Here is a 17446-nt window from a genome sequence, read left to right as displayed (position 1 = left end):
TTTTCTAATTGGCTTGATGGGTCACAATTATTAATCAAATATTGGAGAATGATTAAGAGTACAAAACCCCTTAAATTGATATATTTTGTTAAAAACATTTAAAAGTTTAAAAGTGACCTTTTTGTCTTTTTTCTTCTTTTTTTTAGTATCAATTAATTAATACTCTATCTGCATTTGCTTTTGTTTTCTTTCCTTCATGTTGAAAGTGCCTTGACGTTTGTGTGAATTATAAATGTATGTTTGTTGTTCAATAACAAAAAATAAATACAATAAAATAAAAAACATAACTAATCAAAACAAATTCACGCTGACTAACGTGATGACGAAATGTGATTACATTTTAGTGGAAGATGATTAAATCGAATATTACCTTATTACTTCTTTACAAAAAATGACCAAAGGGCTTTTTAAAGGTGGTCTTGTGTGACGTCATCGCTCGAGCTGCCGTAAAACCTTCTTCCGGCGGAAGTTGACAACGCTGAAAGACGAACGCGAGACAAAAGGGGCGAAGAAAGGCAAATTTAATCAAGGAAAAACATTAAAAATGTTGAAAGAGTTGGTGAAGGAGCGACTCATGGCGGCGGCTGATGAAATATTCGCGCTGTTTGAAAGAACCATCGCGTCGTACGAGGAGGAACTTTCTAGAACACGAGAGAAGGAGCGACATCGACAACCGGAAGCTGCTAGCAAAACAGTGTTACATTTCGAAGGTATGTTAATAAAACATTCTACTTAATTAATAAACACACTTTATATAATACCGAGGCCAGGAGACATTAGACAACAAAAAGTAGTTTATTACTGTAAATAATCCATGAGGCTAACATACACTATTGCACGTGATGGCGGGGGTCCACGCGACCTCTCCCGGGTCCCGGACGGCCGAGGACGCGCCATACACAGGATTTAGAGGCGCCTTTACACAAACATTTTCGTTATTCTCGTTCTCTTTGTCTTCAAAAAAGCCCGCCAAAAGGAAACCAAACCCATCCCCCAGCAACCCTACCTGGCTTCCTCCTCCCTCTCCCTCCCCTCCCCCTTTCTCTCCCTCCCCCTTCACCTGGAGGACGATCAATATGCCCCTCTCTCTCTCTCCTCTCTCTCCTTGCTCTTCAACTGCAACAGCAATAATAACCAACAATTTTTCTGGTCAGTACCACAACACAGCGGACTCTGATGCTCTTTTTGGTTCCAGTGGACTACACATCATCCACCTTAATGTGAACAGCCTCTCTGGAGCCAAACTCGACCAAATCAGAGAAATGTTCCTCAACACGAAGGTAAAAATCTTGTGTTTCTCTGAAACCAAATTTGATCAAAGTATTTCTGACTCAGAGATAGAAATACAAAACTTTTCGGTTATCAGAAAGGATAGGAATAAACACGGTGGGGGCGTTTGTATGTATATTCACCAGGATATTAAATACATAACTCGCACTGATCTTAATCACAATGACCTGGAATCTGTGTGGGCGGAAATCAAATTTAAAAACGCTAAGCCGGTACTAATAGGGACTGTTTATAGACCCCCTAATCAGAGTGATTTCTATGGGGCTTTGGAAGAATGCTTGGCGGGGACAGACAACATGGAGAAAATTATAACTGGGGATCTGAACACAGATATTCAACGCAAAGATGTGCCTGTCTTCAGATCCTTCAGCAAGTTTTGTAATCTGCATGGTCTTTCCCAGCTAATAGCACTACCTACAAGGGTGTGTGATTCCACCCAATCAACCATAGATCTCATTCTCACTTCAGACCGGCCTAAAATAAAAAATAGTGGGGTCATGATCTGTGGTCTTAGCGACCACTATCTAACCTTCTGCACCCGTAAAATAGCTAAACCTAAAGCCAATGACCACATAACAGCCCAATCCAGATCCCTCAAAAAATACTCCAGTGATAATTTCAATTTAAAATTAGATGAGTGGGACTGGTCCCCTGTGCTCGCGAGCAACCTGGTCGATGTCGCTTGGGATCGCTTCAAAACGGCGTTCCTAAAGATACTAAATGACATGGCTCCCGTGAAAACAGTCAGGATCAAAGCCCGCTCGGAACCATGGATGAATCCGGACCTATTAGCTGCCATAAAAGACAGAGACAGGAAATACTCTGAATATAAGGCTGCAGCTAACGATTATTTTTCTATCGATTAATCTATAGATTATTTTTTCGATTAATCGGTTAATCTATAGATTATTTTTTTCGATTAATCTATAGATTATTTTTCCTTTTACCGATTATTTTTTTTATTCAAAATGAAGATGAAAAAATAAATGTAGGCCCGTTTTTTCAAAAGGCATGGCTTTTATTTCCAAAAAAAAAGAAGTATGGCCACTCAGTCAACATTGACAACAACATGACTAAATATTCTGTAACAATGTAAACATTTAAAACTTTTAACATTTAACAAAATTAAAAGTAGCTTATTTGCTTTTTAATGTGCAAATATAAAAGTCAACATCCAGTGCAAATCTTAATATTCTGCAATAGTATAAGCATTTCAAAAGTAAAAGTATTGCTTATTTTGCTTTAAAATGTGCAAAAATAAAGATAAATATCCAATACAAAAAAGTGCAAAACGAAATATTCTGTAACAACAGTGTAAACATTTCAACAAAAGTGAAAGTATTGCTTATTTGCTAAAATGTGCAAAAATAAAGATAAACATCCAATACAAAAAAGTGCCAATCTAAATATTCTGGAGCACTGTAAACATTAAGTATTGCTTTTAAAATGTGCAAAATAAACATCCAGTCCAACACAGTACACAATAACCAATTCTACTCATTCCAGTGAGTGACTAACAGTTGTAATGAAGAAAGGTTAGCATGTGTACATGTTTGGTTCTTTTCTTGTTTACAATATTCCCAGCAGCTGAAAATAGGCGCTCAGAAGGGGTCGATGTGGCTGGAACGAGAGGTAATTAGCCTTCACCTCAAGCCAGGACTGCGAGTGAGCTGAGCTGCAGTTTAAGTTTCTAGTAGGTCAACGGGCTCATAGTGATGTTACTAGTAGTTGACTGGGAGGTGTTTATTATCATTTGGGGAGAGTCCGCTGCCTGATGCTCACCTGCTAAACACCTATCTGCTCCACGCTGAAGCGCTGACTACATGCGCTATGAATACGCACTGCTGATTGGCTGATAATGCTTCGTGTGTACCAATCAGATGGTTGTGTGGGTGGGACAATGCTGCGTGTGTACCTATCAGATGGCTGTGTGGGTGGGACAATGCTTCGTGTGTACCAATCAGATGGTTGTGTGGGTGGGACAATGCTGCGTGTGTACCAATCAGATGGTTGTGTGGGTGGGACAATGCTGCGTGCTGAGACAGACGCAGAGGAGCGAAGCAGCTTGTTAAGACTTTAGCAGCTAAAGTTAGCTTTAGCTTAGAAACTCGTTCGGTACACCCCCGTGCCGAACCGAAAGCCCCGTACCGAAACGGTTCAATACAAAACACGTACCGTTACACCCCTAGCAGATACAAATGACACAGTCATGTTTTTGTGTAATGATGACAACGTATGCTCGCGCGGACGATTGACTAGTTGATGGTTGATGGTTTTCTTTTCAAATGTTCGTTCATAGCCGTTGTGCTGCTATGATAGGCCATTTCCGCTCGACACAGTGTGCATACAACAACATTATTAGGCCGTTTATTGAAATACTCCCACACTTTTGACCACTTTTGGCATGCTTTTCCCCCCTCGCTCGCACCGCTCGCATCGTCTGCTTTGATCGTCTGCTTTGCGGTCCGCCATGACGGTAGTGTGACGTAAATATGCGACGCGTCGACGCACAAAAACGGCGTCGACGTATTTACGTAACCGATGACGTCGACTACGTCGACGCGTCGTTTCAGCCTTATCTGAATACCAAAAATGTAAAACAGAAGTAGATAAACAACCCAATAATATCAACCTCAAATTACTCCTTTCAACTCTCAAAAAGCAATGCAATAAATTAAGAAATAAGTCAACCAACCTGACTAAATCCTTAAAAAAAATTACATTAACGACAAAATAGAGGAAAACACGAATAAGCCACGTGAGCTCTGGAAAATTCTCAACAACCAGCTTCCTGGTTGCAGCCAGAAACTTAAAACAAGACTCACCAACATCAGCATCAAGGAGGGTGACTCCCTCATTACAGACAAAATGGAGGTAGCTAGCAGACTTAACATCTTTTTCACCAGCATAGCCGCAACTCTTGTCAACAAGCTGTCCCACCACTCTGGTCGCTTTGGTGTAGAACACATTAAAGCCTTCTACAGAAAGCTAGGAGTATCCAACAATGATTTCAAATTAGAAATGGTCACAGCTGATGAGGTGTTTAAAAAAAAAAAAAAAAAAATTGAGTGCGCTCCACCCTAACAAGGCCACCGGCCTTGATAATATTCCCTCCAGATTCCTCAGGGACTCTGCCTCCATCATTGCCCCGATCATCACGCACATAATAAACCTATCAATTACACAAGGCCAAGTACCAACAGATTTTAAGATAGCAAGAGTAACTCCCCTCTTTAAAAAAGGAAGCAAATTGGAACCTGGCAACTACCGACCTGTTTCTATTCTCAGCTCCATTTCGAAAGTAATGGAGAAAATAGTTTATGAACAGGTCGATAGTTACCTTGCCACTAATAAACTCATGTACAAATTCCAATCCGGCTTCAGAACTAACCACTCCACTGACACATGCCTTCTCTATCTGAGCGACCACATCAAACATGAGGTGGACGCGGGCAAATACTGCGGCATGGTCATGCTGGACCTTCAGAAGGCCTTTGACACCGTTAACCACGCTATACTGTTGGATAAGCTCAGAGCAATCGGATTTAACAAAACCTCATGGAGCTGGATGCAATCTTACTTGGAGGGGAGGGAGCAGGTGGTAGAGGTGAACGGCACCATGTCGTTCCCCCCCCCCTCTCGGTGAGCTGTGGAGTCCCCCAAGGCAGTATATTGGGACCTTTACTGTTCCTAATATACATAAACGACATGTCATCGGCATGCGACTGTGAATTGTTTTTGTTTGCGGATGACTCTGCCCTGCTGGTATCAGACAAGGACAAGTCACAGGTGGAGAAAATCCTCAGTGCTGAGCTCTGTAGAACTTGCACCTGGCTCGCTGACAACAAGCTATCCATCCACTTGGGTAAAACTGAATCCATCCTGTTTGGGTCCCACATCAACCTTAAGAGAGTCAATGACTTCACCATAAAAGTAGGTGACAGTGTCATCACCAGGAAAGATGAGGTCACCTACCTAGGTTCCATTCTAGAGGCTAACCTTTCCTGTGACAAAATGGCAACCAAGGTAATCAAAAAGGTTAACCAACGAACGAGATTTCTCTACAGAATCTCCTCTCTGGTCAACAAAAGCACCTTGAGGATTCTGGCGGGAACTCTCGTTCAACCCTTTTTCGATTACGCATGCACCTCCTGGTACCCTAGCACCTCCAAAACCCTCAAATCTAAACTCCAAACATCTCAGAACAAGCTAGTCAGGTTACTTCTAGACCTCCACCCCAGATCACACCTCACTCCTACCCACTTCTCTAAAGTGGGCTGGCTCAAGGTGGAGGACAGAGTTAAACAACTTGCACTGAGCCTAGTCTATAAAATCCGCTACACCTCCCTGATACCGAAGTACATGTCAAACTACTTCCTTAACGTAAATGACCGCCATAACCACAACACCAGGGGGTGCTCCACTAACCACGTTAAACCCAGATTCCGAACTAACAAAGGTCTTAACTCATTCTCTTTCTATGCCACATCAATGTGGAATGCGCTCCCAACAGGTATAAAAGAAAGGGCATCTCTATCCTCCTTCAAAAGCGCACTAAAAGTTCACCTCCAGGCAGCTACAACCCTAAACTAACACCCTCCCCGGATTGCTAATAATCAAATGTAAACAATCAAATGCAGATACTTTTTCTTTTTCTTATGCCTTCTGATCTCTCTCTCTCTCTCTCTCTCTCTCTCTATGTCCACTACTTGATGTCCATATCCTCCCCCCCCTCCACACCCCTGATTGTAAATAATGTAAATAATTCAATGTGATTATCTTGTGTGATGACTGTATTATGATGATAGTATATATGATAGTATATATCTGTATCATGAATCAATTTAAGTGGAGCCCGACTTAAACAAGTTGAAAAACTTATTCGGGTGTTACCATTTAGTGGTCAATTGTACGGAATATGTACTTCACTGTGCAACCTACTAATAAAAGTCTCAATCAATCAATGCTGGGGTCGGCAACCCAAAATGTTGAAGGAACCATATTGGACCACAAATACAAAAAAGTATTAGATCTGGAGCTGTAAAAAAGTTAAAGCCTTATATAAGTGTTATAATGATGGCAACACATGATCCATCCATGTTCTACTGCTTGTCCCTTTTGGGGTGGCGGGGGGGTGCTGGAGCCTATCTTGTAAGTGGCTAATTAGCTACATTAGCCTACTATCAAAATGACTTTGTGTCGCAGGCTGACGCAAATCTTTGTTGACAGAAATGTTGAAATGTAATATTTATTCTACACATGTTTACAACATTGGAAAACATTAGTGAAACTTCTCAGAAGGTGAGATAACTCCTGGAAATTACTGTCTTAGAATGGCCGAAGGTATAGATGTGCGTGTCCAAGTTAAAGGAAACGACGGGCTGTCTTCTTTTAATGGATTTATTACAATCTTTGCAAGCTGGGTAACGTTTGCTGTGGTCTGGAACAACATGGCACACTAACAACAGATAATGTGTCATGAGACATAGAAAAAGAAACTAAATACACAGAGGACATAAGTAAAGGATATTAAATGAGCTCAAATATAGCTACAAATGAGGCATAATGATGCAATATGTACATACAGCTAGCCTAAATAGCATGTTAGCATCGATTAGCTTGCAGTCATGCAGTGACCAAATATGCCCGATTAGCACTCCAACAAGTCGATAAAATCAACAAAGCCCACCTTTGTGCATTCACGCACAGTATAAAAAGTTTGGTGGACAAATTGAGACAAATAAGGAGTGGCATAAAACACGTCTTTCTGTGGCAGCGTCGGAAAAAGTTGTACATGTCAACAAACTGTTGAGTCACAGTCCAGACAATGGTGAGTTCAAGGGCCACCGAAATTAGTAGGACAAAACGGGGCTCGCCAAATACTCTCATCAGTAAAGCATGAACACAAACATTGAACATCGGGCTTTCTGACAATTAGGAAGGTTTGTGTCGTGTTTGTCCTTCTACAGAAACCATATTACAACAAAAAACATATTTTTCATTTCCATACATTTTTGAAAAAGCTCCATGGAGCCACCAGTGCGCCGCTAAAGAGCCGCGGGTTGCTGACCCTTGCACCATTGATACGATCACATTGTCTAACACGTACATTGTACTGTTTTGTGTTGGCGGTTGCTTTAGAAGCAGAACTACAGAATTAAGGCAAACATTTTGATATAATATAAATAACTAATACCGTATTTCCTTGAATAGCCGCAGGGGCGTTAATTAATTTAAAACCTCCTGTCACACCTGCGTTTACCGGAAACCGGCGGGATGGCCGTGCATGCGGTAATTATTTTAAAACCTCTTCTCACTCCGGCGTTTACCAAAAGGAATCCATAAAATTTAGGCGTGCGCTTTGAGTGTGATGTAAGCATACCATCATGAAAAGCACATTCAATTAAAAAAAACGTTATTATGGTCTTACCTGTACTTATAAATGGAGTCCATTTGCAGCTCCTTCTGACCAAAAGCATCGATAACTTGTTTATAGAAGTCTTCCTTATTTTCTTTCTTCAGTTTTAAAAGTCTCTGTTTCGATGGAGATATTCCTTTAATTATTACCTCCTGCTTCCATTGAAAGTCCAGTTTAGAAAACTGTTTTATTTTAGATACCGGTATGTAATCCTCCATGTTAAAAGTTCAGGCAGAGGAAAAAAAAAATCTCTTGCTGCGTGTGTTCACTTCTTCTGCAGTACCGGAAGTCGCAAGAAGGATCACTAGCGCGGCAGCGCCCTCTACCACCAGGAGGCGGGAGTCATTTAATGACTTATACAGTATTTCACACACGCAGCTACGGTATATTAATAAAACATAGCTGCTTACTGTTCTCTTTAGCATACTGTACCGGTATGCAATAGCTTGGACCTTAAATCCTACTGAAAAGCTCTTTATCTTTTTTCCTTTGTGCGATTGTAAACTACTGAAAGCAGCTTCCTCCATTTTGAAAATGAGGACAGATGCGTCACTCGTGACGTAACGAATTTGACCCGGTGGAAGTCTTAGCCATATGCTAAATATTTTGCGAAACGAGTTTGACCCGGCGAAAATTATAGACATGCGATAACAAAATTAATATTTTGCGAAACGAATTTGATCCGGCTTCAATAATAAACCGGCGATATGGCCAAGCATGCGTTAATTATTTTGAGAAACGAGTTTGACCCGGCAGTAATTCTAGACGTGCGAATACTATATTCCCTGCGCCAATTCAAGGAAATACGGTAACTCAATTGTGTGCAGTTTTTTGACAATGAGTTCAGAAAATTAGATTTTTACTGCCATCACGCATGAATTAGATTGTGTTACTTTGTGTGGTGATAAAACAAGTGAAAGAAACATCAATAAAATGTACGGTAGAAGGCCGTATTCGCGCCACGCGTACGGGAAGCCGCGGTTCAGTCACTGCTGTTGTGTCCTTGAGCAAGACACTTTACAGTCCTTGCTGCCATGAAGGTGTGTAGAATAATATTTGGTGAGGGTCGACGAGGCCACTGGTTAGATTTGTCAGTCTAGAATTATTACAGCCTCAAACAAAACAACAATGCTGAAATTAAAAAAAATACTTTGCTAAATCCCAGATGACAATAAATCCTGTTTTTGTCCTGCAGATGTGCAGCAGCTGATGGGCGCTCAAGAAGAATGTCCCCCTCAGCTGCAAGGATGGATCACAAGCTGGGAGCAGGAGGATCCACAGCCCCCTCGCATTAAAGAGGAGAATGACGAACTCGGGATCACTCAGGAAGGCGAGTGTCTTCTCGGGTGGAAGGGGGCTGGTCTCACAAAGTCCCCACTGACTGGTGTCCCTGTAAAGACTGAAGATGACGAAGAGAAACCACCTGAGTCCTCACAGCTTCATCACAGTCCAAGTGAGGAGAACAGAGGGGCGGAGCCTCCATGTAGCAGTTTACTACAACACAAGGCAACAGAAATGGACGGAGACCACTTTGGAGCTCCACTGTCAGATAGTGACGATCAAGACAGGGCTGAAGAACGTTTTAGCAGCGATACAAACTTTGTAGATGATTTGACGACTCACACTGACAACAATCATTCTAAATGCTCTGAAAGGAAGACCAAATATTGGACCTGCTCGCTTTGTGTCAAAAGCTTTTATTATAAAACAGCTTTCGCTCGACACATGAGAACTCACACAGGGGAAAAACCCTTTGCTTGTTCCGTTTGTGTTCAAAGATTCTCTCAAAAGCCCCACTTGATATCACACATGAAAACACACACAAGAGAAAAACCCTTTGCTTGTTCAGTTTGCGACAGGAGGTTTACTCTAAAGTCCAACTTGACGGTACACAGCAGAACGCACACCGGGGAGAAACCTTTCACTTGTTTACTTTGCGGTCAAAAATTTGCTGTTAACGCCACTTTGACTACACACATGCGACTGCACACAGGTGTGAAACCCTTTGCTTGTCCAGTTTGTGGTAAGACTTTTTCTCAAAGGCCACACCTGAAATCACACATGGGAACGCACGCAACAGAATAAGCCTTTAGTAGTTTAGTTTCCGGTAAAATATGGAATTGAATTGAAGTATTTATTTAGGACAACACACATTTTTTTTTACATTTTGGCAGAGACATTTATGCAAGGCTTGAAACGGGGTTGGATGAAGCAGATGCTTATAATATCCCAACCCCACTCACTCATTCCACATTTAACATAAACAATATAATACAAGAACAATACTATACAAACCAAAACAAGAAAACACCTGTACACTAACAATACAACCACGTTAAACCCAGATTCCCATCTAACAAAGGTCTTAACTCGTTCTCCTTCTATGCCACATCAATGTGGAATGCACTCCCAACAGGTGTAAAAGAAAGGGCATCTCTATCCTCCTTCAAAAGCGCACTAAAACAACACCTCCAGGCAACTTCAACCCTTGACTAACACCCTCCCTTCCACATCCCACCTCCCCGGATTGTAAATAATCCAATGTAAATAATCAAATGTATAAACTTGTTCTTATGCTTTCTGAGCTCACTATGTTCTCTGCTCGCTGTACATATCCTACCAAGTCAGTCAGTTGTTGATGAGTGAAGTGCTGATATCAACCAAACCCTCCTCATCCCAAATAGTGTAAATAATTCAATGTATATACCGTAATTTCCGGACTATAAGCCGCACCTGACTATAAGCCGCACCAGCTAAATTTAGGGGAAAAGACAGATTGCTCCATATATAAGCCGCACCCGACTATAAGCCGCAGGGTTTTGATGTGTAATTAGCGTAGTATATAGGGGTTCCTGCTACCACGGAGGGGATTGTCGGGACAGAGATGACTGTTTGGGAACGCAAAGCGTCCCATTTATTAACAATAAATCTTTCAATCCTTCAATCAAACTTTCACATCTTTGACATGGCGAGCAGCATTCGTGCAGAGTACAAATAATACAACGCTGCAAAGTAATACAAAGTGCTCGCCTGTACGTTATCAAAATAACCAGCCTACCGGTATATGAAAAGTCAGTCTTTAATCATTGTGTCATCGTCTTCCTCCCGCGTACTAAAACCACCGGAATCCTCTTCGTCTGTGTCGGAGAAGAACAGGCCGTATATAAGCCGCACCCTTGTATAAGCCGCAGGGACCAGAACGAGGGGGAAAAGTAGCGGCTTATAGTCCGGAAATTACGGTACTCTGATGATTAACTTGTGTGATGACTGTATTATGATGATAGTATATATCTGTACCGTGAATGGATTAACGTGGACCCCGGCTTAAACAAGTTGAAAAACTTATTGGGGTGTTACCATTTAGTGGTCAATTGTACGGAATATGTACTGTACTGTGCAATCTACTAATAAACGTTTCAATCAATCAATAGTACCACTGTTACTATGAGACAAGACGAGACAAAAAACACACACACACACACACACACACACACACACACACACACACACACAGGCCCAAACACTCTCTGAGCATACATTTCTCTCCCATGGCTCTGTGCTGAGGGCATCACTCTCTTTCCTCCTCGTACTTCTTCAGTACTTCTTTTTCAAACAGTCTTTTAAATGTAATCATGTTAGAACAGGTTTTTAACTCGTCCCTTAAAGGCCTACTGAAAGCCACTACTAGCGACCACGCAGTCTGATAGTTTATATATCAATGATGAAATCTTAACATTGCAACACATGCCAATACGGCCGGGTTAACTTATAAAGTGACATTTTAAATTTCGCGGGGAACTTCCGGTTGAAAACGTCTATGTATGATGACGTATGCGCGTGACGTCGATGGTTGAAACGGAAGTATTCGGACACCATTGTATCCCAATACAAAAAAGCTCTGTTTTCATCTCAAAATTCCACAGTATTCTGGACATCTGTGCTGGTGAATCTTTTGCAATTTGTTTAATGAACAATGGAGACTGCAAAGAAGAAAGTTGTAGGTGGGATCGGTGTATTAGCGGCTGGCTGCAGCAACACAACCAGGAGGACTTTGAGGATAGCAGACGCGCTATCTGATGCTAGCCGCCGACCGCATCGATGATCGGGTGAAGTCCTTCGCCGCGCAGTCGATCGCTGGAACGCAGGTGAGCACGGGTGGTGATGAGCAGATGAGGGCTGGGGTAGGTGGAGAGCTAATGTTTTTATCGTAGCTCTGACGAGGTCCCGTAGCTAAGTTAGCTTCAATAGCGTCGTTAGCAACAGCGTTGCTAGGCTTTGACAGGCGGCACAGCATTAACTGTGTGGTTACAGGTCCAGGGTTTGGTTCGGTGTCTCCTGATAGTAGTATTGTTGATCTTCTGTCTATCCTTCCAGTCAGGGGCTTATTTCTTTTGTTTCTATCTGCATTTAAGCACGATGCTATCCCGTTAGCTCCGTAGCTAAAGTGTTTCGCCGATGTATTGTCGTGGAGATAAAAGTCACTGTGAATGTCCATTTCGCGTTCTTGACTCTCATTTTCAAGAGGATATAGTATCCCAGGTGGTTTGAAATACAAATCCGTGATCCACAATAGAAAAAGGAGAAAGTGTGGAATCCAATGAGCCAGCTTGTACCTAAGTTACGGTCAGAGCGAAAAAAGATACGTCCTGCACTGCACTGTAGTCCTTCACTCTCACTTTCCTCATCCACAAATCTTTCATCTTGGCTCAAATTAATGGGGTAATCGTCGCTTTCTCGGTCCGAATCTCTCTCGCTGCTGGTGTAAACAATGTGCAGATGTGAGGAGCCCTTCGACCTGTGACGTCACGCTACTTCCGGTACAGGCAAGGCTTTTTTTTATCAGCGACCAAAAGTTGTGATCTTTATCGTTAATGTTCTCTACTAAATCCTTTCAGCAAAAATATGGCAATATCGCAAAATTACCAAGTATGACACATAGAATGTTGCAAACTTTTTCCACCGAGGGCCGCACACTGAAAAATCAAAGCAAGCGGGGGCCATTTTGATATTTTTTATTTTAAAAACCAATACAATGTATGTATAAAAAATATACATTTAGGCCTCCACTCAGGCTTGATCCCGGTGAACCCAAAGGCGTTTGGTCCAAAAAATATAAAAAATGTGTCATTGTTTAGTATTATTATTATTATTATTATTATTATTATTATTATTATTATTATTATTATTATTATTATTATTATTATTCAAAGTTTGAATCTCTAGATCAACATTAGGTCTATCTGTCAATATAACGTTTCTAAACATTTAGGTTGTATGCCCTTTTTGTCAGAGAAAACACCAAATATGCAACATTTTCCCTCAATGAAATTTTAAAGTGGAATATTTGAGATTATAAAATAATTGGAGCCCTAAAAAGGGTCAATAACTCATAACATTGATTTTAATTCATTATTCTTTTTTGAGCAATGACACACACAAAAAAATCCCACTAAAAATTATTGGGGGATCCAAAAGGGTTATAACTCATTAAAGTGCTACAAGATAAATTATTGTTACTGTTTACTTTTAACACAATCATCTTGAGATCAGCTTCAGATCCATCCGTCAATTATAAGTTTTATTGTTGTTTATATTTTTTGTTGGTTCGTTTTAGGCCCTTCTTTTAAACAAAACAAAGAATATCTCAAAGTGGAATATTTAACGTGACGTAATTGGAGCTGTCACAAAAACCTTCCTAACCCCCATTTACTTCCGGGGTCATTTCCGCTTACGTCAGTTCCTCTTACTTACGTCATTGACAGCGATCCATAGCACTTCGTTTGACTCTTTTTTTATAATACAGCGTTAACAAAACGTCTGAATTATCAACAATAATGTTGATTTAAAGTACAGACATTTAACAGTATTATATATTAATTAATATTAGTGAAATGGTTTAAACAATAATGTTGATTTAAAGTAGTACAGACATTTAACATTATTATATATTAATTAATATTACTGAAATGTTTCAACAATAATGTTGATTTAAAGTACAGACATTTAAAAGTATTATATATTAATTAATATTAGTGAAATGGTTTCAACAATAATGTTGATTTAAAGTACAGACATTTAACAGTATTATATATTAATTAATATTAGTGAAATGGTTTAAACAATAATGTTGATTTAAAGTACGGACATTTAACATTATATATTAATTAATATTAGTGAAATGGTTTCAACAATAATGTTGATTTAAAGTACAGACATTTAACAGTATTATATATTAATTAATATTAGTGAAATGGTTTCAACAATAATGTTGATTTAAAGTACAAACATTTAACAGTATTATATATTAATTAATATTAGTGAAATGGTTTCAACAATAATGTTGATTTAAAGTAGTACAGACATTTAACATTATATATTAATTAATATTAGTGAAATGGTTTCAACAATAATGTTGATTTAAAGTACAGACATTTAACAGTATTATATATTAATTAATATTAGTGAAATGGTTTCAACAATAATGTTGATTTAAAGTACAGACATTTAACAGTATTATATATTAATTAATATTAGTGAAATGGTTTCAACAATAATGTTGATTTAAAGTAGTACAGACATTTAACATTATTATATATTAATTAATATTAGTGAAATGGTTTCATCAATAATGTTGATTTAAAGTACAGACATTTAACAGTATTATATATTAATTAGTATTACTGAAATGTTTCAACAATAATGTTGATTTAAAGTAGTACAGACATTTAACAGTATTATATATTAATTAATATTAGTGAAATGGTTTCAACAATAATGTTGATTTAAAGTACAGACATTTAACATTATTATATATTAATTAATATTAGTGAAATGGTTTCAACAATAATGTTGATTTAAAGTACAGACATTTAACAGTATTATATATTAATTAATATTACTGAAATGGTTTCAACAATAATGTTGATTTAAAGTAGTACAGACATTTAACAGTATTATATATTAATTAATATTAGTGAAATGGTTTCAACAATAATGTTGATTTAAAGTAGTACAGACATTTAACAGTATTATATATTAATTAATATTAGTGAAATGGTTTCAACAATAATGTTGATTTAAAGTACAGACATTTAACAGTATTATATATTAATTAATATTAGTGAAATGGTTTCAACAATAATGTTGATTTAAAGTACAGACATTTAACAGTATTATATATTAATTAATATTAGTGAAATGGTTTCAACAATAATGTTGATTTAAAGTAGTACAGACATTTAACATTATTATATATTAATTAATATTAGTGAAATGGTTTCATCAATAATGTTGATTTAAAGTACAGACATTTAACAGTATTATATATTAATTAGTATTACTGAAATGTTTCAACAATAATGTTGATTTAAAGTAGTACAGACATTTAACAGTATTATATATTAATTAATATTAGTGAAATGGTTTCAACAATAATGTTGATTTAAAGTACAGACATTTAACATTATTATATATTAATTAATATTAGTGAAATGGTTTCAACAATAATGTTGATTTAAAGTACAGACATTTAACAGTATTATATATTAATTAATATTACTGAAATGGTTTCAACAATAATGTTGATTTAAAGTAGTACAGACATTTAACAGTATTATATATTAATTAATATTAGTGAAATGGTTTCAACAATAATGTTGATTTAAAGTACAGACATATAAAAGTATTATATATTAATTAATATTAGTGAAATGGTTTCAACAATAATGTTGATTTAAAGTAGTACAGACATTTAACAGTATTATATATTAATTAATATTAGTGAAATGGTTTCAACAATAATGTTGATTTAAAGTACAGACATTTAACAGTATTATATATTAATTAGTATTACTGAAATGGTTTCAACAATAATGTTGATTTAAAGTACAGACATTTAACAGTATTATATATTAATTAATATTAGTGAAATGGTTTCAACAATAATGTTGATTTAAAGTACAGACATTTAACAGTATTATATATTAATTAATATTAGTGAAATGGTTTCAACAATAATGTTGATTTAAAGTACAGACATTTAACAGTATTATATATTAATTAATATTAGTGAAATGGTTTCAACAATAATGTTGATTTAAAGTAGTACAGACATTTAACATTATTATATATTAATTAATATTAGTGAAATGGTTTCAACAATAATGTTGATTTAAAGTACAGACATTTAACAGTATTATATATTAATTAATATTAGTGAAATGGTTTCAACAATAATGTTGATTTAAAGTAGTACAGACATTTAACAGTATTATATATTAATTAATATTAGTGAAATGGTTTCAACAATAATGTTGATTTAAAGTACAGACATTTAACAGTATTATATATTAATTAATATTAGTGAAATGGTTTCAACAATAATGTTGATTTAAAGTACAGACATTTAACATTATTATATATTAATTAATATTAGTGGAATGGTTTCAACAATAATGTTGATTTAAAGTAGTACAGACATTTAACAGTATTATATATTAATTAATATTAGTGAAATGTTTCAACAATAATGTTGATTTAAAGTACAGACATTTAACAGTATTATATATTAATTAATATTAGTGAAATGGTTTCAACAATAATGTTGATTTAAAGTACATACATTTAACAGTATTATATATTGATTAATATTAGTGAAATGGTTTCAACAATAATGTTGATTTAAAGTAGTACAGACATTTAACATTATATATTAATTAATATTAGTGAAATGGTTTCAACAATAATGTTGATTTAAAGTAGTACAGACATTTAACAGTATTATATATTAATTAATATTAGTGAAATGGTTTCAACAATAATGTTGATTTAAAGTAGTACAGACATTTAACAGTATTATATATTAATTAATATTAGTGAAATGGTTTCAACAATAATGTTGATTTAAAGTACAGACATTTAACAGTATTATATATTAATTAATATTAGTGAAATGGTTTCAACAACAATGTTGATTTAAAGTAGTACAGACATTTAACATTATATATTAATTAATATTACTGAAATGGTTTCAACAATAATGTTGATTTAAAGTAGTACAGACATTTAACATTATATATTAATTAATATTAGTGAAATGGTTTCAAAAATAATGTTGATTTAAAGTACAGACATTTAACAGTATTATATATTAATTAATATTAGTGAAATGGTTTCAACAATAATGTTGATTTAAAGTACATACATTTAACAGTATTATATATTAATTAATATTAGTGAAATGGTTTCAACAATAATGTTGATTTAAAGTACAGACATTTAACAGTATTATATATTAATTAATATTAGTGAAATGGTTTCAACAATAATGTTGATTTAAAGTAGTACAGACATTTAACAGTATTATATATTAATTAATATTAGTGAAATGGTTTCAACAATAATGTTGATTTAAAGTAGTACAGACATTTAACAGTATTATATATTAATTAATATTAGTGAAATGGTTTCAACAATAATGTTGATTTAAAGTAGTACAGACATTTAACAGTATTATATGTTAATTAATATTAGTGAAACGGTTTCAACAATAATGTTGATTTAAAGTACAGACATTTAACAGTATTATATATTAATTAATATTAGTGAAATGGTTTCAACAATAATGTTGATTTAAAGTAGTACAGACATTTAACAGTATTATAAATTAATTAATATTAGTGAAATGGTTTCAACAATAATGTTGATTTAAAGTAGTACAGACATTTAACAGTATTATAT

At 36.3% G+C, this 17446-nt stretch overlaps 1 protein-coding gene across 2 annotated transcripts; it reads left to right on the top strand.

Moving 5' to 3' along the window:
- Positions 1-468: 468 nt before the first annotated feature.
- Positions 469-11107, top strand: LOC133631884 (endothelial zinc finger protein induced by tumor necrosis factor alpha-like). 2 transcript variants are annotated; one of them, XM_062024057.1, is made up of 3 exons: positions 469-710; positions 1196-1280; positions 8904-11107. In XM_062024057.1, the coding sequence occupies exon 3, from the start codon at positions 8918-8920 to the stop codon at positions 9791-9793; it is 876 nt and encodes a 291-aa protein (XP_061880041.1). In that variant the 5' UTR covers positions 469-710; positions 1196-1280; positions 8904-8917; the 3' UTR covers positions 9794-11107. The 2 variants fall into 2 exon arrangements, with proteins under 2 accessions (XP_061880041.1, XP_061880040.1); XM_062024056.1 differs by lacking the exon at positions 1196-1280.
- The last annotated feature ends 6339 nt before the right edge of the window (positions 11108-17446 follow it).

Source organism: Entelurus aequoreus, linkage group LG17, assembly GCF_033978785.1.
Source record: "Entelurus aequoreus isolate RoL-2023_Sb linkage group LG17, RoL_Eaeq_v1.1, whole genome shotgun sequence".
Classification (NCBI taxonomy): Eukaryota; Metazoa; Chordata; class Actinopteri; order Syngnathiformes; family Syngnathidae; genus Entelurus; species Entelurus aequoreus.
This window is presented reverse-complemented; position numbering and strand designations above follow the sequence as displayed.

Bases quoted from the DNA above. Each gene is read 5' to 3' on its own strand.
- LOC133631884 (XM_062024056.1), top strand. From the start codon at position 545: ATGTTGAAAGAGTTGGTGAAGGAGCGACTCATGGCGGCGGCTGATGAA. The intron at 711-8,903 runs GTATGTTAATAA...TTTGTCCTGCAG, and splicing joins AACAGTGTTACATTTCGAAG to ATGTGCAGCAGCTGATGGGC.